Source organism: Piliocolobus tephrosceles, chromosome 5, assembly GCF_002776525.5.
Source record: "Piliocolobus tephrosceles isolate RC106 chromosome 5, ASM277652v3, whole genome shotgun sequence".
Taxonomy (NCBI): Eukaryota; Metazoa; Chordata; class Mammalia; order Primates; family Cercopithecidae; genus Piliocolobus; species Piliocolobus tephrosceles.
In genome coordinates this window covers 157,293,817-157,318,850 of record NC_045438.1, presented here as the reverse complement: position 1 = coordinate 157,318,850, position 25,034 = coordinate 157,293,817, and the positions used below count along the sequence as shown (strand labels likewise).

At 45.0% G+C, this 25,034-nt stretch overlaps 2 protein-coding genes across 2 annotated transcripts in view; one reads left to right on the top strand and one right to left on the bottom strand.

The window, feature by feature from the left end:
• The first annotated feature begins 208 nt into the window (after window positions 1-208).
• The window catches only part of SMIM13 (small integral membrane protein 13), a 46,002-nt gene continuing 21,176 nt past the window's right edge, over window positions 209-25,034 (top strand). Inside the window, exon 1 of the mRNA XM_023185395.2 lies at window positions 209-1,102. Within this exon, the coding sequence (XP_023041163.1) occupies window positions 1,027-1,102 (76 nt within the window). The 5' untranslated portion in view covers window positions 209-1,026. The remainder of the gene's footprint in view (window positions 1,103-25,034) is intronic.
• On the bottom strand, window positions 7,900-17,088 carry ERVFRD-1 (endogenous retrovirus group FRD member 1, envelope). The gene is made up of 2 exons (XM_023185394.2): window positions 17,039-17,088; window positions 7,900-11,046 (listed from the first exon to the last, which is right to left on the bottom strand). The coding sequence occupies exon 2, from the start codon at window positions 10,724-10,726 to the stop codon at window positions 9,113-9,115; it is 1,614 nt and encodes a 537-aa protein (XP_023041162.1). The 5' UTR covers window positions 10,727-11,046; window positions 17,039-17,088; the 3' UTR covers window positions 7,900-9,112.

The window sequence follows — 25,034 nt, the reverse complement described above, 5'->3', positions numbered from 1 at the left end:
CTGCTGTCCTTAAGTCACCCGCGGGCCATTTCTGAAATGCTTTACCTACGAAAAGACAGAAGGTAACATCTGTTGCAAGGGAAAAATGAGGGACCTGAGTGTTTCCTCCAAGTCCCAAATATCCAACCTTCGCCCCCGGCAACAAGGCTAGGTGCACGAGCAACCAGTTTTTCAGGCAGCCGCCTCCTCTTTCCTCCCTCGGCGTACTTCATCGATCACCGCTAGAAACAAAACGACTTCGTATACAGAGTAATGGTTGAAATCTCACTGGCGCCTCAGCAGTGCGGGAAGCCAAATCCGCGGCTTCGGAGAAGGCCAGCCCACCTTCTTCCGACTGAGGCGACTGGAGCAAGACCAAAGGCAGAGCGGCCCCAGGATGGAAGCAGCGAAGCCCGAGTGGGCGGTGCTTTCTGGGAGTTGTAGTCCCTGCGAGACAACGCCCTCCCGTCTCCACCAGGCTCTGCACTCCGTCTCCCAGCCGCCCCCGCGCCGCGGAGGAGGCGAGCTCCGTGATGAGCTGCCGCAGCGGTAGGGGGCCTGGGGCGGAGAAGCCGCTGCAGCCGCGGCTGGGAGGCGCTGACATCTGGCTTCCCTGGGGTCTCAGAGACACTTGGGTGGACAGCGACGAAGGCCTTGTAGCCGCCGTGTGTCCCCGTGCTAACCCTCTGTCCTCCCCACAGGCGCGCAGTGTCCGCCATGGAAGCGCATCCGACCGCCGGGGTCTTTGGGTGCCGCGGCCTCGGCTTCCCGTGGCGATGAGGGACTAGAGGCGCCCTGCGGCCCGCCTGACTCCAGCGCTCTGGCCACCCGGGCGGGAAAGGGATCGTGCGGGCGGGCGGTCCCACAGTGCCCGCCTTTGCGCCGCCCCACCCCCTGAGGGCGCTGCCGAGGGGGCGCCAGCCGCCCATGCCGCCCCGGCGCCCAACGGCGCCTGGCGCCCGCAGCTGAAGCGCAGGACGCGCGGCCGCCCTCGCTCACCGCCGTCCGCGCCCGCCGCCCCGAGCCGTCCGCCCTTCTGCCCCCAAGATGTGGCACAGCGTCGGGCTGACCCTGCTTGTGTTCGTGGCTACTCTGCTGATCGTCCTGCTGCTGATGGTTTGCGGTGAGTGGGGGCGGCAGCCGCGGGGCAGTTCCACACGCCGGGTCGCTGATCTGCTGTTTTTTTGTTTTTGTTTTTTTGTTTGTTTAAAAAAGGGCGTGGACGGACAAGTGTCTTAAAATCAACTGTTGTCCCTTAACCTCTAGGGCTGAGCGCAGAGGTGGGCCGTTTACCCACGGCCGGCCCTCGGGCATCCTGGGGGAGGGAAAGGATAGGCTCCAGGGCTTCCTGACTGAGTGAAACTCTGTCTTGCTTCACCGGCAGCGTCTGCTCTTGATTTCATTCTCACCACAGGCTGCCCAGATTGTAACCTTGGCCTGCATTCGAAGGTGAAGTGATTGGTTAGTCCTTTTTCATTTGCACAGATTCTTACCTTCATGATGAGAGGTGTCACCTTCGTTTCATCAGCGGGTGGGCTAGAGTTGGGTTTTCAGCACCCATTCAATTGTTTACTCAGAGTTCAGGCTTAAACTCAATTGCAAGCAGAGATGTCGAGACCAGGCAGAGCTTAAAAACACCGGCTATATTAAACTTCCAGGGTCAGGTAACCTAACTCTCAGTTCTATAATAATGGTGCTATTTTGAATGCTGTGCGTATTTTCCTTCTTGGAATGAGAGGACGTTCAACTTTCTTCTTAAGATAATATTAGCCCAATTTTAGATCTTTTTGATTTCTTCGTACATATATAGTAGCTGATAACCACAGGTCTCTTAGCAAAGTGGCTGAGCAATTGTGAAAATCTAAAAAGTATATAGAACACATGTCAGTGAGTTTAAACATATTTATGAAACTGAAGTATGGGTTCAGGTTGATGTAATAAGGGGTCAGAATTCATACAGATACTATAGGGCTTGTTCATTAGACGATAAATGTACAAATTATTAGTGACACTATGGAAGACGTGTGTGCACTTGTGCATATGCGTATATATGTATTTATAAACTTGTAGGTTTATTTTATTTTATTTTTTGAGATGGAGTCTCGTTCTTGTCGCCCAGGCAGGAGTGCAATGGCCTGATCTTGGCCCACTGTAACCTCTGCCTCCTGGGTTTAAGTGATTTTCCTGCCTCAGCCTCTGGAGTAGCTGTAGCCGGGATTACAGGCGCCCACCACCATGACCAGCTAATTTTTGTATTTTTAGTAGAGATGGGGTTTAACCGCGTTGGCCAGGCGGGTCTTGAACTCTTGACCTCATGAGATCCACCCGCCTTGGCCTCCCAAAGTGCTGGGATTACAGGCATGAGCCACCGCGCCTGGCCTTTTATGTATGTTTAAAATTTGTTGTGCCTTACTATAACACCAGATTAAAGCTTCTAATTTACAGCTTTTCTTTTCTGATGAGATAAAGTAATTGAATAACTTTTCTTAATTTTTTGCTTGTGATGTCAACAAGCAGAAGAATATTAGAATATTGAACTAATTGTAGATGTTTAAGGTTTTTGAAGTAAGGAGAACAAAATCCTTGTGATATGCTTGGATGTGGGGAAGGAGGGAAAGCATTTATTACCCCTTCTAGTTTGAAAATGCAGGCTACCTGGACATGGGAATGTGACATGTAGACCCTACCATACCTTGGCTAGGATATTTGGCAAATTTACCTCTGTGACTTCAGAATTCCAAATTGTTCTCTCATCTCTAAACAGCTATTTGATGGTTTAATTATACAAATTTTTCTAAAACTGCTTTTAGTTTCAGAAACATTAAAGAACAAGAGAGATGAAGTGTGCTAGGACAGCAGTCCCCAACCATTTTGGCACCAGGGACTCGTTTCGTGGAGAATAATTTTTCCACAGACGGAGCAGGGATGGTTTTGGGATAAAATCATTCCACCTCAGATCATCAGGCATTAGTTAGATTCTCATAAGCAGCGAGCAACCTAGATCCCTCCTATGCGCAGTTCACCATAGGTTCACAATAGGTGCTCCTGTGAGAATCTAATGTGCCGCTGATCAGACAGGAGGCGGAGCTCAGATGGTACCGCTCGCTGCCTGCATGGGCCAGGGACCTGTGTGCTAGGGATGGGGACCCCTGTACTAGGACACCTTAGTTGTTTGGAATGATCAAGAACTAAAAGCTCCATGATGAAGTAATCAATACTTTTTGTTGTTGTTGGGAGAACTGATGATGGAGTAGCCTCATCTTTTGACTAGGATGGGGCGGGAACTTGGGGAGAGGAGGCAAGGATCAGACCAGACTTGAGAGAGAAACTAGAGTGTGATATTAGTTTGCCAGGGCTGCCATGACAAAATACCAGAGACTGGTGGGTGGCTTAAACAACACATTTCTTTTCTTTCTTATCTTTTTTTTTTTTTTTTTTTGAGACGGCGTTTTGCTCTTGTTACCCAGGCTAGAGTGCAATGGCGTGATCTCGGCCCACTGCAACCTCTGCCACCCGGGTTCAAGCGATTCTCCTACCTCAGCCTCCTGAGTAGCTGGGATCACAGGCCTGCGCCACCATGCCTGGCTAATTTTCTATTTTTAATAGAGATGGGGTTTCTCCGTGTTGGCCAGGCTGGTCTTGATCTCCCGACCTCAGGTGATCCACCTACCTCGGCCTCCCAAAGTGCTGGGATTACAGGCGTGAGCCACTGCGCCTGGCCCAATGCCTGGCTAATTTTGTATGTTTAGTAGAGACGGGGTTTCTCCATGTTGGTCAGTCAGGCGGGGGTTGAGCTCAGGTGATCCGCCCACCTCGACCTCCCAAAGTGCTGGGATTATAGGTGTGAGCCACCCGTGCCTGGCCGAACACATTTATTTTCTTTTTGTTTCTTTTATTTTTTTGATCTGGAGTCTCGCTCTGTGGCCCAGGCTGGAGTACAATGGCACAATCTCGGCTCACTGCAACCTCCGTCTCCCGGGTTCAAGCTATTCTGCTGCCTCAGCCTCCCAAGTAGCTGGGATTGTAGGCGCCCACCACTACACCTGGCTAATTTTTGTATTTTTAGTAGAGATGGGCTTTCACCATGTTAGTCAGGGTGGTCTTGAACTCCTGACCTCAGGCGATCCACCCGCCTGAACACATTTTCTTACATCTCTGGAAGCTATAAATCAGAGATCAGCAGGATTGATTTTCTCCTGAGGCTACTCCCCTTAGCTTGTTGATGGTGGTCTTCTCCTTGTGTCTTCCCATAGTCTCTTCTTTGTGTGTTCTAATCTCTTTATAAGTCACTGGATTATGCTCCCTCACCCTATGACTTTATTTAACCTTAATTACCTCTTTAAAAACCTTATCTACAGGCCGGGCATGGCGGCTCACGCTTGTAATCCCAGCCCTTTGGAAGGCTGAGACAGGCAGATCACCTGAGGTCAGGAGTTCGAGACCAGTCTGGCCAACATGGCAAATCCTCATCTCTACTAAAAAAAAAAAATACCAAAAATTTGCCGGGCATGATGGCGCATGTCTGTAATCCCAGCTGCTCGGGAGGCTGAGGCAGGAGAACTGCTTGAACCCAGTAGGCGGAGGATGCAGTGAGCCGACATCGCACCATAGCGCTCCAGCCTGGGTGACAAGAGTAAAACTCATTCTTGAAGAAAAAAAAAATCAGATATATATTGTCTTCTCCGTGCCCACCACCACCTTCATCTTCAGCCTGCATTAGTCTCCTAACTAGTCTTTTTTCCAACCCATCTTAAATCACTTTTCACATACTAGCCACACTGTTTTATGAAGAATATTTTATCACCAGTCTAGTTTCAAAAGTCAATAGTACTTAAGAAGAACTGGTTCCTTTCAACTCTGTTTCACTATTTTCCTGGTTATTTTCTTTCATATTTCTAAATAACATTCATTAACTATTTCTTGATTTTGCATTTTTAGACATTATTAACCATGGTAGATGCTCCATCCATTTCTTTCTCTCCTTGCCATTGAAATACATTTAGTTGACTTAGTAGTGTGGATTTATATTTTGACTCTATAAACATTATTCTCTGCTGGTTAAATAGTGTAATATGACCACACTTTCATTCTTACATGATTCTTCATTTTTTTTTTTTTTTTTTTTTTGAGACGGAGTCTGGCTCTGTCGCCCAGGCTGGGGTGCAGTGGCCAGATCTCAGCTCACTGCAAGCTCCACCTCCCGGGTTTACGCCATTCTCCTATCTCAGACTCCCTAGTAGCTGGAACTACAGGCGCCCGCCACCTCGCCCGGCTAGTTTTTTGTATTTTTTAGTAGAGACGGGGTTTCACCATGTTAGCCAGGATGGTCTCAATCTCCTGACCTCGTGATCCGCCTGTCTCAGCCTCCCAAAGTGCTGGGATTACAGGTTTGAGCGACCGTGCCCGGCCGATTCTTCATTTTTTTGAAGTTAATACATAATTGCCTTTTTAGCTTACCTACTGTTGCTTTGGTACATTGTTGTTTTGTTTTGTTTTGTTTTCTGAGAGGGAGTCTCACTCTGTTGCCCAGACTGGAGTCCAGTGGCGCGATCTCGGCTCACTGCAACCTTCACCTCCTGGGTTCGAGCGATTCTCCTGCCTCAGCCTCCTGAGTAGCTGGGACTACAGGTGCCTGCCACCATGCCCAGCTAATTTTTTGTATTTTTAGTGGAGACAAGGTTTCACCATGTTAGCCAGGATGGTCTTGATCTCCTGACCTCGTGATCCATCCGCCTCGGCCTTCCAAAGTACTGGGATTACAGGCGTGAGCCACCATGCCTGGCCTGCTTTGGTACATTGTTATGTGCCCCCTACCAGATGTTCCACAATCTCTTACACTCATCAGTAGTATTTCCCACATGTTCAAATGGAATGCTTTTCCCCTCCTTCCCCTCCCCACTCCAGAACCTTCCTTCTTTCTCAACAGCTGTCATTCTGCAGAAAGTTGTACTTTCTCTGTCATGTTCTGTACCCTGTTTTCTGGGTCTCATGTCATTATCTTTTTCAGTTTCCATTCTTTTTTTGTTAGAGCACATTTTCTAGTAGCTTTTTAGGAAAGAATGCATGAAAAATAATTTTTTGAGCTAATGCATACCTGAAAATGTCTCTGTTTGTTTATATTCTACCTTTATACTTGATTGATAATTTGAATAGGTTTTGGGGTTGCAAATGATTTTCACCCAAAATTTGAGGATGGTTACCCCATTGATTTCTTGCTTCCAGGTCTGGTATTGAAAAATTTAATGCCTTCTGTTTCGTTGTCATTATACATGACTTGGTTTCTCTTTCAAGATGCTTTTTGGATAGCCTTTTTGTCATTGTATACTGAAAAGTCATAATGATGTGCCTTTGTATGTGTCTCTTTCATTTTTCTAGGTCCCTTCAGTTCAGATTTTTTCCTCGTTTCTGGGGAAATTTTCTACTAGATTTGTGATCGTTTTCTCCTCTCCAGTTTCTTTTTTTTTTTTTTTCTTTTCTCTCTGAAACTTCTGGTAGTTGTATGCTGGACCTCTTGGATTGATTCTTTAATTTTATCTTTTTATCTCCTAATTCCCTCCTCCCCCTTTCTTCTGGAGGATGTTTGGGGCTTTATCTTCTGTCTCTTAAAATGAATTTTTAGTTGTAGCTGTCCAGTTTTTAATTTCAGAACTTTGTTGTTATATGATCAGCGTTGGACCTAGGCTGATCTGTGACTGTCTGATTAAGTCACACAGCTGGCGTTGCCGCTTACTAGCTGTGTGGCTTGAACAATGCACTCAACCTCTCTTATTTCAGCTGGTAGGTAAATTCACAAATAATTCAGGAATCCTGAGGTTCAACTGTGTTTCTGCTTATTTATCTTACATTGAGGTACTGTGACTGTAACAGAGCTGTTTCTTGCAATACCAGGTTGCAGTGAAGAGGTTTTATGGTAGGGCTTCTGAAGGAGATGGAAGGAAACTCCAAATCCATCTTCGAGGGGTTTGGGGCTAGGGTTTAAGGGTTTGGAGTGGGCGGATTGATTGGTCAAAGAGCCCAGGGGTGAAGCTATGGGACAGGGAGATGAAGACACTATTGTCGTGCTGATTTGATTCCTCTGTAGGGTGTCTTTAAACTGATTCCTCTGTAGGGTGTCTTTAAAAGTTTAGGTCATAAACTGGTGACAGCTGTTTTACTATAATTCCAGAACCTGAAAAATGTCTTAAGCAATTTTTTTTTTTTTTGAGACAGAGTCTCATCTGTCGCCCAGGCTGGAGTGGAGTGGCACAATCGCCGCTCACTGCAACCTCCCCCTCCTGGGTTCAAGTGATTCTCATGCCTCAACCTCCCAAGTAGCTGGATTACAGGCATGCACCACCACGCCCGGCTAATTTTTTGTATTTTTAGTAGAGACAGGGTTTCACTATGTTGACCAGGCTGGTCTTGAACTCCTGATCTCGTGATCCGCCCGCCTCGGCCTCCCAAAGTGCTGGGATTATAGGCGTGAACCACCGCGCCTGGCCTCATCTTAAGCAATTCTTAAAAGCCGTATGATTCTAACTCAAAATCTTATTTTTAGGCACCATGGAGATGCAAATGGACAGTATCTAGCATATTGTGGCTTTTGGTTACAAGAAAATGGGTCAAAAGTGCAGCTTGATTAAACTACATTGCTGTCCAGAATTCTCATTAACTCTGTGAGGATGACTTTAGTACAGGTGAATACATATGAATTAATTGACTTTTGAAAAATCAATTTTTAAAGATTAAATTTGGTTTTAGAAATTTAAACTATCCTTAGGTTAATACAGTTTTACTTAGGATGATGTACATATTCCAAAGATAGTAGACTGAGGTAAAACGTGTTGATTACAGAAAAGTGTGAACAAATTTTGTAGGTTGTCTAGTTCATTGGTTTTCGTACAATTTGCAAAGATGTGTTAAGAAATCAACTTAGGCACCTTAGCAGTTTAGAGAGTTTATTTGAGCAAGGGTAATTCATGAACAGGCAGTGCCAAACTGCAAGCAACTGGGTCTTTACTGCAGAGGTACAAGGGGGAAACTTTTATAAGGTACTCACAGAAGCAACACAAAGAAAATACTTGGTTAAAGTAGAAAGGACCCAGTTAGAGGTTAGTTGGTGGTTTCTAATTGGTTAAGCTTAAGTTTTGTTTGGCTATTTACACTGAGTTGAGTGTTAGTTTGCTTGGTGCTGGAACCTAAATGGTGGAACTGTTATCAGCAGCAAATCCAATGGGTCTGCAGCAAACTCCATCCTTGCCCCCCGGAGGAGAGGAGGGAATTTGGCCGGGAGGCGTAAGGTAGCCTGACAGTCGTGGGCTCAAGTTTTAGAGCAGGAGTGAAAGTTGTAGAGCAAGAACAAAAGGAAGCAAAGTGCACTTGAAGAGAACCAAGCGGGCGACTTGAGAGATCCAATTGCCCTGCTAGGCCCTTGACTTGGGGTTTTATACATTGGCGTGGTTCCAGGATTTCCATTTCTCCTCCTCTGGTTTTTTTTGGGAGTGGGCTGTCTGCAGGCACAGTGGCCTGCCAGCACTTGGGAGGGGACGCATGTGCAGTATGTTTACTGAAGTTGTGCACGTGTTCACTGGAGGAGTTTTTCCCTTGCCAGTCAAGCCTTCCTAAAGGAAGGTCGTATGCGACTTAAATGCCACTATTTTGCCTCTTAGGGTGCATGCTTGGGCCTGTGCGCCCAACTCGTGATATTTTATCAGGAAGCGGCTGATGACCAGCTTCAGGTGTTTCCTATCTATTGGGAGCCCATCTTTCCCTGGCGCCAGCTGCCATCCGTTATTATGTTAGCGACACAGCTTAACAACTGCTTGACCATCACCTGATGGTTGCTTGACATTCCTGGTGAGGGGGCCCTCCCCTGCCCTGCTCATGTCTGACTAGCTACCTGCTCCAACATTTCCCCCCGTCAAGAGTCCAAGACCCAATTATTTGGGAAAATGGACGAAGGTCAGTCTTCTTTAACTGCTTCCTGCTGACAGAGGGGCTGTAGTGGTTGTTCTGTGGGTCTTGGCCTCTTGCTAGCTGTCAGGGCAGGATGGCTCTGTGGATTGACAAAAGCCATATCCAGCCAGATCCACAGGAGACGGGGCAGGATTTCGCCTCTGTCATGTCCCACTAGTGAGCAGTCTAGGGGCCCTCTTTAGAAGGGTGACTCTTGAATATTGCGAGGATGGCATCTTGCACTGTTTGTCTGAAGCTTTATGGCCTGAAGGCGAGAGGAGACAAATTGAGTTATTAGATTTAGGAGACATGGACCAAAAAGGAGCAAAAGTAGGATACTAACAAGTGGGCCTATAAAGGGAAGAACCCAAGAGAACCATTTCCAAGTTCCTTCCCAATTTAACCAACCCTGAGTGGCTCGTTCCCGTAAACTGGAGGCTTGATTTAGGAGTTGTCTGATATTGTCTTGTACTTTTCCTGATTGATTTACCCAAAAGCAACATTTTTCATCTAAGGCCAAACAAATTCCTCCCTGTGCTGCCGTTAACATGTCTAGTCCTCGACGATTTTGGAGGACTACGGCTGCTAAAGAGTCGATTTGTTCTTGCACGGTGGTTAAGGTTTGAGCCATGGTGTCAATGTTCTTGGCTATTTCCTTTGAGAGCTGGCTGTAGGTGAAGGAAGCTTTTGTGATTCCAGCAATTCCGGTTCCCGTACCGGCTAGAATGCCAAGTCCCGCGAGAAGGGGAATGAAATGGATTGCCCTCCTCACCCTGGGCAACTGGGAATTCCCATAGATTGGTATTGGAAGAGAGAGATTGCCAGGGGCTATGAAGATGTCCGGGGTTACGTAGCCTATGGTACAAGTTCCAGTCCAGTTAGTGGGGAGGCATTGGTGAATCGACTGGCCACAAATATAAAAGGCTCCTTGAGTTTTAAGGCATGTAGAGATATGAAAATGAAATAAGGGGGTGAGGGAGGTTCCAAAAAATTCTGAGACTGCTGATATGCCCAGGTAGCTGGTGGCTATAGTCATGCCTGCTAAGACTTGGACGCAGGGTGTTTGGCTCTGGTTAGCTCCCTTGGTTTTATTTTCCCAAAAAAGAGAATTTCGAGTTTGGTCCAATAGAACCCATTCTGCTGGAGAGCTGAGGTTGGGAATTTGCAGACATTGGTTGTAATCAGCAGGCCGAAACCAGAAATTTCGAGTTCTACATGAGCTTGGGCGTCCCTGGCAAAACTGGGTGGATTTATCTAGCAAAGTTCCCTGAGGAAAAGTAATATTTGGAGGTTTGGGGAATCTTGGTTGATGGCGGAATTGGTTGTGGGTGTATGTTTGATAAGTCTGTTGGTTAGGATCTACAGTGAAAGTAACATTACAGACTGTACTTGGAAGAGTGCCTACATTTGTCCCATTTTTCCTTTTGGCTGTAACACAGATAGGGGCTTTTCCCATTAAGTTGATATTTGTAAAGATGGGTCCGAAAATGGGAGGTTTCTGGCGGATATCCGGGAAATCTTGCTTTACCGTTGAAAGAAGGCTATTTGCAGGCGTCATCAATCCTTTCAGATTAGGGTCCCATTGATAGGAAATATGTAATTCCGCCTCTATGCTTGTCCATTCTCTGGGCGAGGCTGGATAAGCTGTCCCTGGCGTTTTAGTGGAAGAGCTAGTACATAACCAGCAATTGGTGGAGTAAGGGGATCTTGTACTTTGGAGCAGTTGCTGAGCTTTTTCCAATAACGGGAAATCAGGATGGCGGTAGGCTGCTAGTAAAGGCGTGAGAATGAGAACCAGCAGGAGCAGGCCCATGGTGACCTAAGAGAAACTGGTCACAAAACGAGCTGCCAGTGGAACTCCTGGTGGTGTGCAAGTTAGGGTTAAAATAGTGATAACAATCAGAGCAGTTGCCGATACAATTTCTAGTATTGGGATCACCTTACTTTGAGGCGAAAGGATGTTGGTGGGGCATTACTTATCTTTTTGTTTAAAGAGGAATTTTAGATCTTCCAGTGCCTCGCAAGTGTATTCTGGAGCTGAGGTTGCTGGTTCTGGCTCTGGTGTTTAAGGGCTTTTCCACGGCTTCATTTGAGTGTGATGGATCTAGCTGGCAATCTCCAGTACTGTAATGGCTGTAGGAGTAGATAATAGAATGGTGAAGGGGCCCTTTCAGATAGGAGTTTGTTGGGAATTTGGGGTTCCATCCTTCCAGACATTAATGAGAAGTTGTGAGCCTACAGGATATAGAGGTGGGGATTTTTCCCCTTCAGATTTTGGGTTTGTTTGTAAACCATCTTCCCAGAAAGCCTGCGAGAAGCCTGCTAAAGAAGAAACATAGTGGGTGACTTTGGCAGTTTCTTCAGCTAGTAATGTCAGAATATAGGAATGGCCTACCATATAAAGCCTTGAAGGGGCTTAATTACAAGGGAGCCTTAAGGGCAACAAATCAGAAGGAGGGCTAAAGCTAAGAGGTCCACCCATGGCTGTGCTGTTTGCTCGCAGAGTTTGTTGGGGATATGTTTGAGGGTTTGGTTATTTCTTTCCACTTTTCCTGAAGATTACTGTCTCCTGGCAGAGTGAAGCTTTATGTCCAGGGCACTACTAACCTGTTGAGTTAATTGGGAAATGAAGGATGGACCTTTGTCACTCTGCAATGACCTGGGTTGCCTGAACTGAGGAATGAGTTATTTTAGGAGGAATTTAGCTACCTCCTGTGCCTTTTCAGTCCTTGTGAGACAGGCTTCTACCCATCCTGTGAAGGTGTCTACACAGACCAAGAGGTACTTATACCTGCACACCGCAGTCCATCTGCCGGTCCTCTGCAGGGCATGTACCTCTCCTTTTACTGATGGAGAGGGCTACCCCGTATGGGGATTATTTATAGTGCACAAAGTACAGGCTTGACAAACCTGTTGAATAGCTTTATTTACTCCTGAACACCCATTTACAAATTTGCCCTAGACTGTCTTTTCTAAAGTGGCAGAAGTCCTGTAAACTCTTGATGATTGCCATTGGGAAGTTTTAGGTAGATGGAGAAGTTCTCGCAACCTATACCATCCATTGGTTTCTTTTCAGTACCCACGTTGGGTGGCCCAATCTGTTTCTTCCTTAGTGTATTGGAGAGAGAGCAGTTGCATTGGAGAGAGAGAGGAGCAAGGCCCCCCTGAAGGTATCTTTTGAGATGCCTGTCTCTTTAGCTGTTTAGTCAGCTAACCTGTTTCCCCATGTAATTTCATCAGAGCCCCTTTGGTGTCCTTTACTGTGCACTATTGCCAATTCCTGGGGCAAATGAACAGCCTCCAATAGCTCTAAGATTTGAGGCCCATACTTAATTTGAGTATCTGGAGCTGTTAGGTACACCCTCTCCTTCCAGATAGCCATGTGGGTTTGAAGCACCAGAAATGTGTATTTGGAATCTGTATATACTCTTTTTCTTTCACCTAGTTTAGGGCTTTGGTCAGCGCAGTGAGTTTGACTAGTTGCACAGAGATCCCGGGGACAGAGCTTTAGCCTCTATAACTTGGTGAAGGAACATTATAGCATACTCTGCATAGCTAGTTCTATCCCTGACAAAGCTGTTCCCACTTGAAAACCATATGTCATCTGGATTATCTAGGAGCTGATCTTTTTAGTCTTCTTGGCTGGCATAAATTTGGTTAAGTATCTCACAACACAAATGTGGTGTTATGGTCTCCTGGTAGTGGCAGTAAGGAAACTGGGTTAAGGGTGGAACACTGCTCAACTATTACCTATGGGTTTTCTAACAACAAGACTTGGTACTTTAGGAGTCTGTTGTCAGACACCGTGTATCCTCTGTCTGCAAGGAAATTTAGTGTTTGGACTAGATGTTGGATTCCCAGTTCTCTTGTTGGGGAGCAGATTAACAGGTCGTCCATCTATTGTAGGAGACTCTCTCCTCTCAAGACTTAGGTCCTGCAAATCTCTAGCCAGACCAGTGGGGACTGTCTCTGAAACCTTGGGGAAGCACTGTCCAGGTGAGCTGTTGACTCCTTCCTTTTCATTCTCCCGCACAAATGCAAATAGAAATTAAGAGGATGGGTCAAGGGGGAGATACAAAAGAAAGAGTCTTTAAGGTCTAAGACTGGAAACCACTGAGCATCTGGAGGTTGGAGAAGAATTATGGAAGAGTTGGGGAGCGTTGGGTGTAGTGGGACTATTTATGATTCGCAGGTCCTGGACTAGCCTGTATTCTTCATTGCTCTTTTTGACAGGTAAGATGGGGTGTTACAGGGTATTAATAATCCATGTTTTTGAAATTTTTCAGTGAGAAGCTGAAATCCCTCTTTGGCCTCCAGCTGAAGAGGAAACTGCTTTCTACAAGGATAGCTAGAAGAATTCTTGAGCTGAATTGCTATAGGCATTGCCATTATGGTCTTTTCTGTTATTCCTGAGGCCCAGACCTCTGGATCAATGGAAAGGTCTGTGAGCAATTCATCCTTGTGTATGGTTTCCTTGAGGCGTAAGATTGCATTTGAAAAAGGGGGTGTTGGCCCTGGAGGAAAGGTCAACTGAGCCCCTAGTCTGAACAAAATATCCCTACCCAAAAGGTGTGTAGGGTATTCTGGCATCACTAAAAATGAATGAGAAGAGATGGTTTTCCCCCACGGGCAGCACAGAGGAGGAGTAAACCTCCAGGTTTTGGGCACTTCATATTCTCCCAGGAGGATAATTGCCTGGGAAAAGAGGTAAGCACTGAGCAGGCAGCCCTCATGTCCAAAAGAAAACTTACAGTCCTGCTAGGCACATCCAAGGCAGCCCTTGGCTCTGTCCCTTCAATAGCAATATTTGATCCAGGAGCCAGCTGGAGCGTAGGGCCCTTTCAGCTCAGAGAGCTGAAGGCCATCCAGTTGGGATGTCCTGAAGGCCTTTCAGCTTTCAGGGTAGTCCTGTTTCCCAGTGGCCAAGCTTGTGGCAATTGGAGCATGAAGAGCTGGGGGTGGGGGTCCCCATTGGTTTGGGCACTGCCTTCTTGTGTGGCCTGGCTCCCCACAGAAGTAGCATTTGGGCAAAGGGGTCTGCCTGGGGCTGGCCAGAGGTGGTTGGTGGGTTTGCAGGGCAGTCAGTAGTTGGAACTGTTGCTTTTCCTTTTGCCTGTCCTTTTCTTGAGCACTTTCTTCCTCCTCCTGGTTCTGGTTGTAAAAGACCAAGGAACCTACTTTGCAGATCTCAGGCATAGGGGTACTGGGGTCCAGTGCTAGTTTCTGGTGTTTCCTCCTAATATCTGGGGTTGTTTGAGTTAGGGAAATGATCCTTTATGAACAATTGTCCTTCTAGTGGGTCTGGGTCTAGGTTAGTATGTTTCACTAGGGCCTTTTCTAGCCTCTCTCAGAAAATGGTGAGGTTTTCATAAGGCCCTTCATCTGTTAAGGCCAGTTTGTTACAGTTCACAGGCTTTGCTCTGCTAGCTTTCATTCCTTCTATCAGACGGAGGAACTTGTGGTTCCTTGCTCATATACTCCCCTGGATATTGTAATCCCGGTTGGGGTTGACCTGGGGAACTATGGTGGCCCCCACAGGGTAGCCATCAGGGTCAGTCATGTGCATTGTGTTTGCAAATTATTGAACCGCCACTATAATGGAGTCACATTCTCCCTTAGGCAGAGTTTCTCCTAGTATGACTGAGAGGTCCCTCCTGGTAAGTTCGGATGTTAAGCCCAGTTTGGAAAACACTTTGATATATTTGTCAGGGTCCTCCATGAACTTCCCTAGTTCCATTTTAATTTGGCTCAGGTGTTGCACAGTGAGTGGAGTCTGGACTCTAGTGGGTCCACTGGGACCACTAAACCTCCTGGATGGGACATAACTTAAGGGGATAGTATCCAGAGGATGGCCCTGGGTAGGGAGGAGAAGACTTCTGGGAGACTTTGATATAATTGGGTAGAAGGGGCAGTGGGGCTTGAGCTCTGGGTAAACCTGATAAGGGTACTCCTGAACCAATGGGGAAGGGTTTGCATGACTATGGCTGTGGATCTGTTTTACAAGCCTGACCTTTTCAGGGTTGTTTCTTAGGGCCATGAAGACCAGTACATAGGGGATTTCTGTCCATTTTCCCTGGTGGTAGCAAAACAAATCTAGTTGATGGATCATATTTAAATTTATGCTTCCGTTTTCTGGCCAAGATTCCTGGTCCTAGAGCTTTTATTCAAGCCAGGCTGTGTTACAGATAAAAGCCTTTTCCTTTTTAGGGTTTGGGAGTCCAAGTTTTCCCAGTTCTTGAAGATGTATCTGAGTAGTGTGTCCTGTGGTGTGGAGACTCGATTACCCCTCCACAAAGAGAGAAAAGAGGAGAGAAAGGAAAAAGAAGGCAACCTCTCCAATTTCCCTACTGTCTTTTTGTTGAACTTACAGCATATCAGAGTGGGTAGGGCGTTACCCCATTCATCCATTTTTCCTTTGCGTCTGGCAGTGTTCCCCATTCATCCTAGGGGTTCCAGAATGAACCGGTGCTTACCAGGTACCCCTAACCTTGGTCCCATCTTGTTTTATGGAGGCACAATTACCCGTTTGCAAAGAAAGAAAAGAGGCGAGAAGAGGGTGTCTCCTCTTGTTCTCTTAGTCCTGTGCCTATGGCAGACCACAGTGAACAGGGTGCCCCCCCGCAGTTTATCCAAGGGGTTCTGGAATGAGCCAGTGTTAACTGGGTACCCCTACCCTGGTCCCATCCCATTTCCGGACCAGCCTTCATCTGTGTTGCAGTGGTAACCTGTTTTGTGTTTGTAGCCTGGAACTAGTCTTCATCTCTGTTCTATGGGTACTTTGGTCTCTTGCATCTGCCTCCTTGGGCCGTCCTATATCCTTGTCTCCATGACCTTATAGTGACTCTTGTTCAGAGCATTCTAGCAACAAAATGATTATCTCTTTTCTCAGATTCACATTTCCCATGTTCTTTAATTAGACGAGAAGCCTGTTTCTCTGCCAATTGCTGCAAGGGGGCTGGCCTTCCCTCCCTTCAAATATAACTTTGAAGGTCCTGATACATACTGAGAAGGGCATGGAGGTGATTAGAGGAATGGAGGAAAATTTGTATTTGGGATTCTTCATCCTCCCAGGGTAACATGCAGAACAAATGCTTAAATAGATAGAACAATCCTTCTGCTACAGGAGGAAGCGGGAGGAAGCAGGAGGAATACTCCTGGAAAGCATTCATATGCTCGTGGAAACAGCAGCCCTTGGATTTGAGAGCGCAATGTTTATTTGCCCTCTTGGTGTAAAGGAGGAACCTCTGGAGGACTTGGTGTTTGGGATAAGGGCCTGCAAATGGCAGAGAAAGAATATTCCGTCCTCCCAAAGGGATGCTAACTCAACAAAAAAGCAAGTGGGTGGGGTCCTTAAGGGCCACAGAGTGAGGTCCTATGCAAGCAAGCAAACCACTTCAAAAGCCAGTGAAAAACATGGCCCTGGAGCATCACAGGGATGAAAAGCATATGGTAAGTCAAGGAGCTGGCAGAGCTGAGGTTCTGGTTAGTGTCTGTCCCGGCAGTGAGCCAACAGACAGGGAAAGGGTTGGAGGTCATCCGAACTGGTAGGGTAACAAGTATAAATATCAAGGGACATCCATAAGGGAGCCCATCTCTTGGCTAACACAGCAAGAGCTGCAGGTGCATGAGTAAGATATAGGGAGTGTGGGTTTAAGGCAGAGAAGAAAGTTGCAGGACATGCAAAGTAAGAACGGAGAAAAGGCAGACTTACCCCCAAGGCAGTTGGTCCAATGGGTGTGCAAGGTCATTTTGGAATACATACAGAGAAAGGAGAATAGGTGGTGCTGGGTTTTTGGGAAAGAGCTGATTTTAGTTGAAAAAGCAGAGGAAACCCCAGATACTACATGGTGGTAGGTTTTAGCCCTACCACTCTCATCAGCCTCCTGTCCAGGGGGGTCATTAGTGTCTCAGGTCTACTCAGTGCAGACTCCAAGGTCCTTCCCACCCCTGCAAGCCATCCTTCAGGGTGAGCAGAGAGAGCAGCCAGGGGGAGCAGAGCCACTGTGGCTGAGAGGAATCGTTCTAGGGGTTGGTTAGTAAGCAGGAGAGTGCAAGAGAAGAAGGAAACCACATATGAGGGTTGAACGCCTCCAGCCAAAGAAGGCAAGGCGTAGAGATGTCTTACCATTAGGGAAGGTATCCGAGTCACTGCACCACTTGAGAGATCCAACTGCCCTGTTCAGCCCTTGACTTGGGGTTTTATACATCGGCATGGTTCCGGGGTTTCCGTTTCTGCTCCTTGGATTTTTGTCTTGGGATGGGCTGTCTGCATGTGCAGTGGCCTGTCAGCACTTGGGAGGAGCCACATGTGCATGTGTTTACTGAAGTTGTGCGCATGCTTTCTTGAGACATTTTTCCCTTATCAGTCAAGTGTTCCTAGAGGAAGGTCATATACTGGTTAAACTCTGTCATTTTGCTTCTTAGTGCGCATGCTTGAGCCCACTTGCCCAGCTTCGGAGATCTTATCAGGAAGTTGCTGATCACCAGCTTCCGGCGTTTTCCTGTCTTTTTGGGAGACTGTCTTTCCCTTGTACTGGCTTCGACCCATTATTATTATTTTAGAGAAACAGTGTAACAACCGCCTGATCATCACCTGATGATCGCCTGACATTCCTGAGGTGGGGGCCCTCTCCTGCCCTGCTCATGTCTGCTTGACTACCTACTCTAACAGAACCAGCTTAACCTAATGGCCTCCTGATTGAACTGCTTTCTTTTTTTTTTTTTGGAAACATTCTGGCTCTGTCTCCCAGGCTGGAGTGCAGTGGTGCAATCTTGACTCACTGCAACCTCCACCTCCCAGGTTCAAGTGATTCTTGTGCCTCAGACTCCTGAATAGCTGGAATTACAGGTGCGCACCACCATGCCCAGCTAATTATTGTATTTTTAGTAGAGACCAGATTTCACCGTGATGGCCAGGCTGATCTTGAACTCCTGACCTCAAGTGATCTGCTATCCTTGGCCTCCCAAAATGCTGGGATTACAGGCATGAGCCACTGCACCTGACCCAAACTGCTTTCCATAAACATAAATTTACCTTTCTAATGTAAATTGAATCATACAACATGCTTTTTATGTTTGACTTCTTTCTTCCAGCATATTGCTTTTGGAATCTATTTGTGTTGTGTATATCAGTAATACATTCTTTTTTATTGCTGAAAGAGTATTCTGTTGTGTAGATATACCACAATTTGTTTATCCATTTACTCACTGATGGACATTAAAGTGGTTTCCAGCTTTTGGCTGTTATTATTATTATTGTTGTTATTTTATTTATTTATTTTTTTTGAGACGGGGTCTTGCTCTGTTGCCCAAGCTGGAGTGCAGTGGTATAATCTTGGCTCACTGCAACCTTTGCCTCCTGGATTCAAGCCATTCTCCTGCCTCAGCCTCCCAAGTAGCTGGTATTATAGGCGCCTACCACCATGCCTGTTTTTTTTTTTTTTTAGTAGAGACAGGGTTTCACCATGTTGGCCAGGCTGGTCTCGAACTCCTGACCTCAAGTAATCCGCCCGCCTAGGCCTCCCAAAGTGCTGGGATTACAGGCATGAACCTGTAGTAATATTAGTAGTAGTTAGTAGTATTATTAACATTCAATTGCAAATCTTGGTGTAGACATATGTTTTCATTTCTCTTGAGTAGCTTTATAAGAAACTGCCAAACATTTGCATTGCCAACAGTCGTGTAAGAATTCGTTACTCCGCATCCATCACCAACGTTTGATGCTATTGTCTGTTTTTAATTTAGCCATTCTAGAGGATGGGTATTATACTTTTGATTTTTGTTTCCTTAATGACTAATTATTTTGAGCATCTTTTATATGTTATTTGCCATTCTTTCTACCTTCTGTGTAAATCATCTGTACAAGTTTTTTCTACTCATTTAAAAAATTGTGTTACTTGTCTTTTATCAAGTTGTAAACAATTCTTTATTATGGATACAAGTTTGTTTTGTTTGTTTTGTTTTTATTCTATCTGTCTTGCAAGTATTTTCTTCTATTCTGTAGCTTGTCTTTTTATTTTTATTTTTTTGAGACGGAGTCTTGCTTTGTTGCCCAGGCTGGAGTGCAGTGGCACAATCTTGGCTCACTGCAGCCCCCACCTCCCAGGTTCAAACGGTTGCCCTGTTTCAGTCTCCCCAGTAGCTGGGAATTACAGGCATGTGCCACTGTACCTGGCTAATTTTTGTATTTTTAGTAGAGGCAGGGTTTCACCATGGTGGTCAGGCTGGTCTTGAACTTCTGATCTCAGGTGGTCCACCCGCCTTGGCCTCCCAAAGTGCTGGGATTACAGGTGTGAGCCACTGCACCCGGCTGCCTTTTTATTTTTAAATGTCATTTGTTTTGTGTTGTTATTGTTTGGTAAGTGCTGCTTATCAAGTTTTTAAGGTGTGACATATAAAGTTATTCTTTTTCTTTTTTTTTTGAGACAGAGTCTCACTCTGTCGCCCAGGCTGGAGTGCAATGACGCGATCTTGGCTCACTGCAACCTCTGCCTCCTGGATTCAAGTGATTCTCCTGCCTCAGCCTCCCAAGTAGCTGGGATTACAGGTGCGCACCACCACGCCTGGCTAATTTTTATATTTTTAGTAGAGATGGGATTTCACCATGTCAGCCAGGCTCATCTCCAACTCCTTATCTCAAGTGATCTACCTGCCTTAGCCTCCCAAAGTGTTGGGATTACAGGCAGTTGAAGGTAGTTTTACCTTTTCTTCCCAGTGTGTACATTTGTCTTTTAGCTTTTGCCTCATGGCGCTGGCTAGGGCCTTACAATGTTGCAAGAAAGGAGTGAGAGCAGACCTCCCCCCCCCCCGATCTTTTGGAGTAAAACATTTAGCTTTTTACCATTGAATGAGTTATTAGCTGTAGGATTTTAATAGATATTCTTTATCAAGTTTAGGAAGAAAACTTCCCCCCTGTTTCTACTTTGTGGAGATTTTTCTTTTTTAAAAAAATGAGGAGTGGATATTGGATTTTTTTTTTTTTTTTAATGATTTTTCTGTATTGAGATGGTCATGTACTTTTTCTCTTTTCCTTTTTTTTGTGACGGAGTCTTGCTCTGTCGCCCAGGCTGGAATGCGGTGGTATGATCTCGGCTCACTGCAACCACCTCCTCCTAGGCTCAAGTGATTCTCATGCCTTAGCCTCCTAAGTAGCTGGGATTACAGGCGTGTACCACCACACCCAGCTAATTTTTGTATTTTTAGTAGAGACGGGGTTTCACCATGTTGATCAGGCTTGTCTTGAACTCCTGACCTCAAGCGATCTACCCACCTCGGCCTCGCAAAGTGTTGGCATTGCAGGCATGAGCTACCACGCCCAGCTGTATTTTTTCTCTTTTAAGTCTGTTAATATGATGGATTATGTTGCATTTCGAATGTGAAAGAACCCATTCCTCAGATAAACCTGCTTTGGTCATGACATGTTATCCGTTTTCTATACTGTAGGAATTAATTTAGTAAGCATTTAAGATTTTTCTGTTTATATTCATGAGAAATACTTGTGGTTTTCTTAAACACCCTTGTCTGGTTTTGTCATAGTGTTAATGCAGACCTTATTACATGAGTTGGGCACTGTTCCTTTCTTTTTGGATTTTTGGAAGCATTTACATACAATTGGCATATTGGTTTTCTATTGCTACATAACAAATTCCCACAAATTTAGCAGCTTAAGACAACACACAGTTATTAGGTGTCAGTTTCTATAGATCAGGAATCTCCACCCTCCACCTGGAGGGTCCCAATCCTTCTTTTAAGGTTTTTACCTAATTGAGTCAGCCCCACCCAAGGTAATTTCACTTTTGAATAACTAAAAAATCAACTGATTGAGACCTTAATTGTAGTTTCAAAATCCCTTTGTCTTTACCAAATAACTTAACCTAATAAAGGGAGTAACTATCCCATTACCTTTGTCATGTTCTGTCTTGTCTTGTCTTTTCCTCCCCTCCCCTCCTCTCCCCGTCCCGTCCCGTCCTGTCCCTTCCTTTTTTTGACAGAATTTCACTTTTATTGCCCAGGCTGGAGTGCAATGGCTCGATCTTGGCTCACTGCAACCTCCGCCTCCTGGGTTCAAGCGATTCTCCTGCCTCAGCCTCCCGAGTAGCTGGGATTACAAGCATGGGCCACCACGCCTGGCTAATTTTCTTGTATTTTTAGTGGAGATGGGGTTTCTCCATGTTGGTCAGGCTGGTCTCAAACTCCCGACCTCAGGTGATCTGCCCACCTCGGCCTCCTAAAGTGCTGAGATTACAGGCGTGAGCAACCATGGCCGGCCTCCCTCCCTCCTTCCCTCCCTCCCTCCCTTCCTTCCCTTTTTTCTTTTTTTGGACAGAGTATCACTTTGTCACCCGGGCTAAAGTACAGTGGTGTGATCTCTGCCCACTGCAACCTCTGCCTCCCAGGTTCAAGTGATTCTCGTGCCTCAGCCTCCCAAGTAGCTGCTACAGGCATGCACTACCACGCCCAGCTAATTTTTTATTTTATTTTATTTTTGCTAGAGACGGGGTTTCATCATGTTGGCCAGGCTGGTCTCAAACTCTGGGCCTCAGGTGATCCGCCCACGTCAGCTTCTCAAAGTACTGGGATTATAGGCATGAGCCACTGCTCCTGGCCAGCTTTGCCATGTTCTGTTGGTTAGAAGCAGATCAGTTTCTACCCACTCTCAAGAGGAGGAGTCATATAAAGATTACACAAAGGATTGACTCATTGGGATTACTAGAGTGTGTCTGTCACATTTGACATAATTTCTTTTGTAAATGTTTGGTAGAATTCATCTGGGCTGGGACTTTTCTTTTTGGAAAGATTTTCAACTACAAATTGAGTTTCTTTATTAGGTATTTGGCTATTCCACTTACCTGTTTCTTCTTGAATGAACTTTCATAGTTAGTGTTTTTCAGGCACTGTGTCTGTTTACTCTGAATTGTATAATTTACAGGGATAAAGTTTATAATATTTCTTAATTAGCCTTTTAACACCTCTAGGATCTGATATTGGTTATTTGTGTCCTTTCTTCTTTGTAATTGGCCTGCGTAGAGGTTTATAAATTTTATTGATCTTTTTCCAAGAACCACCTTTGGTTTGATACTTTTCTCCCTATTGCTTGTCGATATTCTGTTTCATTGGTTTATACATATATCTACATATCTTTCCTTCTGCTTATTTTGAGTTTAATTTGTACTTCTTTTTCAAGTTTCTTATGGGGAAAGCTTGGGTTATTGATTTTAGACTTTTCTTTTTTTTTTTTTTTTTTTTTTTTTTTTTTTTTTTTTTTTTTTTTTTTGTTTTTTTTTTTTTTTTTTTTTTTTTTTTTTTTTTTTTTTTTTTTTTTTGAGGCAGGGTCTTGCTCTGTCGCCCGGACTGGAGTGCAGTGGCCAGATCTCAGCTCACTGCAAGCTCCGCCTCCTGGGTTTAGGCCATTCTCCTGACTCAGCCTCCCGAGTAGCTGAGACTACAGGCGCCCGCCACCTCGCCTGGCTAGTTTTTTTTGTATTTTTAGTAGAGACGGGGTTTCACCGTGTTAGCCAGGATGGTCTCGATCTCCTGACCTCGTGATCCGCCCGTCTCGGCCTCCCAAAGTGCTGGGATTACAGGCTTGAGCCACCGCACCCGGCCGACTTTTCTTATTTTTAAGGAAGTGGATATTTAATGATAATTGTTTCTTTTTCTTTTCTTTTTCTTTTTCTTTTTTTTTTTGAGACGTAGTCTTGCTCTGTCGCCAGGCTGGAGTGCAGTGGCGCGATCTCGGCTCACTGCAACCTCCGCCTCCCGGGTTCAAGCGATTTTCCTGCCTCGGTCTCCTGAGTAGCTGGGACTGCAGATGCCTGTCACCACGTCCAGCTAATTTTTGTATTTTTAGTAGAAATGGGGTTTCACCATGTGGCCAGGATGGTATTGATCTCTTGACCTCATAGTCCGCCTGCCTTGGTCTCCCAAGGTGTTGGGATTACAGGCGTGTGCCACCGTGCCTGGCTGACATTTAATAATTATTTCTAAGTATTGATTTTTGACTTTTAAATTTTTATTCAATTCAAGATATTTTCTAATTTCACTTGTGATTTCTCCCTGGAACCATGGCTTATTTAGAAGTATGTTGTTAAATTTTGAATATTTGTTCTTTTCCATATATTTTGTTTTCAGTTTCTAATTTGACTTTTTTATGGTCACACAATGTATTTTGTATGATAAAATTTAGGAGGGTTTACTTTTACATTTAATGGGACTTATTTTATGATACAGAATATGGTTTATCTTTTTTTTTCTTTTTTTCTTTTTAAGACAGGGTCTCTCTCTGTCACCCAGCTGGAGTGCAGTCGCAAGATCTCCACTCACTGCAATCTCCGCCTCCCAGGTTCAAGCGATTCTTGTGCCTCAGCCTCGCAAGTGACTGGGATTGCACGCCCGGCAAATTTTTGTGTTTTTAATAGAGATGGAGTTTCACCATGTTAGCCAGGCTGGTCTCGAACTCCTGACCTCAGGTCATCTGTCCACCTCAGCCCTCTAAAGTGGTGGGATTACAGGCATGAACCACCACCCCTGGCCAGTATATGGTTTGTCTTTGTGAACATCCCATATATAATTGAAAAGAATGTTTTTTCTGCTATTGATTGAAATGTTCTATATATCTCAGATCAGTTTGGTTGAGGGTTGTTTGGTACTTTTGTGAAAGGGCACCAGCAGCTTTTGCCATACAGTAGCTACTATATTATATAGTAGGTCTCTTCAGAGCAAACATTTGAACTCTGTAATGGATCAAATGGTCAAATTAATTAAATCTTGGTAGTTTTGGGGGTGGAGTTGGGACAGGGAGAATAAAAGTTGATTTGTTTTGAGTATCTACTTTGTGCCAGGTGCTGTTTTAAGGCATAGTGAACACACTGGAAAACTGATTAAATTACATTTCCTTTCCTTAAGAAACTTGTGTCTCATAGGGAAGGTGATCAGTAGTATGGAGGATGGAAGTGAGCATGAGGTGCTAAAGCAGTTACCCAAAATAGGTTATATTGAAGTAATAGTATTGTAGAATGATCTAAAAATTATATATTAGTAATGCTTACAATTCTCAGTTACAGCGGTAGTAGTCTCATGTCTGTATTGTTTGCCTTAGAGGGGAGGAGGTTGGAGCCTATGAGATAGTAACAGTGCTAGTATTTGATGAGTATTATGTTTTAGGCATTCATTTTAGCTTGTTACATGTATTAACTTTTTTATTTTATTTTATTTTATTTTTATTATACTTTAAGTTCTAGGGTACATGTGCATAACGTGCAGGTTTGTTACATATGTATATATGTGCCATGTTGGTGTGCTGCACCCATCAACTCATCAGCACCCATCAATTCATCATTTATATCAGGTATAACTCCCCAGTGCAATCCCTCCCCCCTCCCCCCTCCCCATGATAGGCCCCATTGTGTGATGTTCCCCTTCCCGAGTCCAAGTGAGCTCATTGTTCAGTTCCCACCTATGAGTGAGAACATGTGGTGTTTGGTTTTCTCTTCTTGTGATAGTTTGCTAAGAATGATGGTTTCCAGCTGCATCCATGTCCCTACAAAGGATGCAAACTCATCGTTTTTTATGGCTGCATAGTATTCCATGGTGTATATGTGCCACATTTTCTTAATCCAGTCTGTCACTGATGGACATTTGGGTTGATTCCAAGTCTTTGCTATTGTGAATAGTGCCACAATAAACATACGTGTGCATGTGTCTTTGTAGTAGCATAATTTATAATCCTTTGGGTATATACCCAGTAGTGGGATGGCTGGGTCATATGGTACATCTAGTTCTAGATCCTTGAGGAATTGCCATACTGTTTTCCATAATGATTGAACTAGTTTACAATCCCACCAACAGTGTAAAAGTGTTCCTATTTCTCTACATCCTCTCCAACACCTGTTGTTTCCTGATTTTTTAATGATTGCCATTCTAACTGGCGTGAGATGGTATCTCATTGTGGTTTTGATTTGCATTTCTCTGATGGCGAGTGATGATGAGCATTTTTTCATGTGTCTGTTGGCTGTATGAATGTCTTCTTTTGAGAAATGTCTGTTCATATCCTTTCCCCACTTTTGGATGGGGTTGTTTGTTTTTTTCTTGTATATTTGTTTGAGTTCTTTGTAGATTCTGGA

Excerpts from the sequence above, each read along its gene's own strand:
- ERVFRD-1 (XM_023185394.2), bottom strand. The coding sequence starts at position 10,726 with ATGGGCCTGCTCCTGCTGGTTCTCATTCTCACGCCTTTACTAGCAGCC.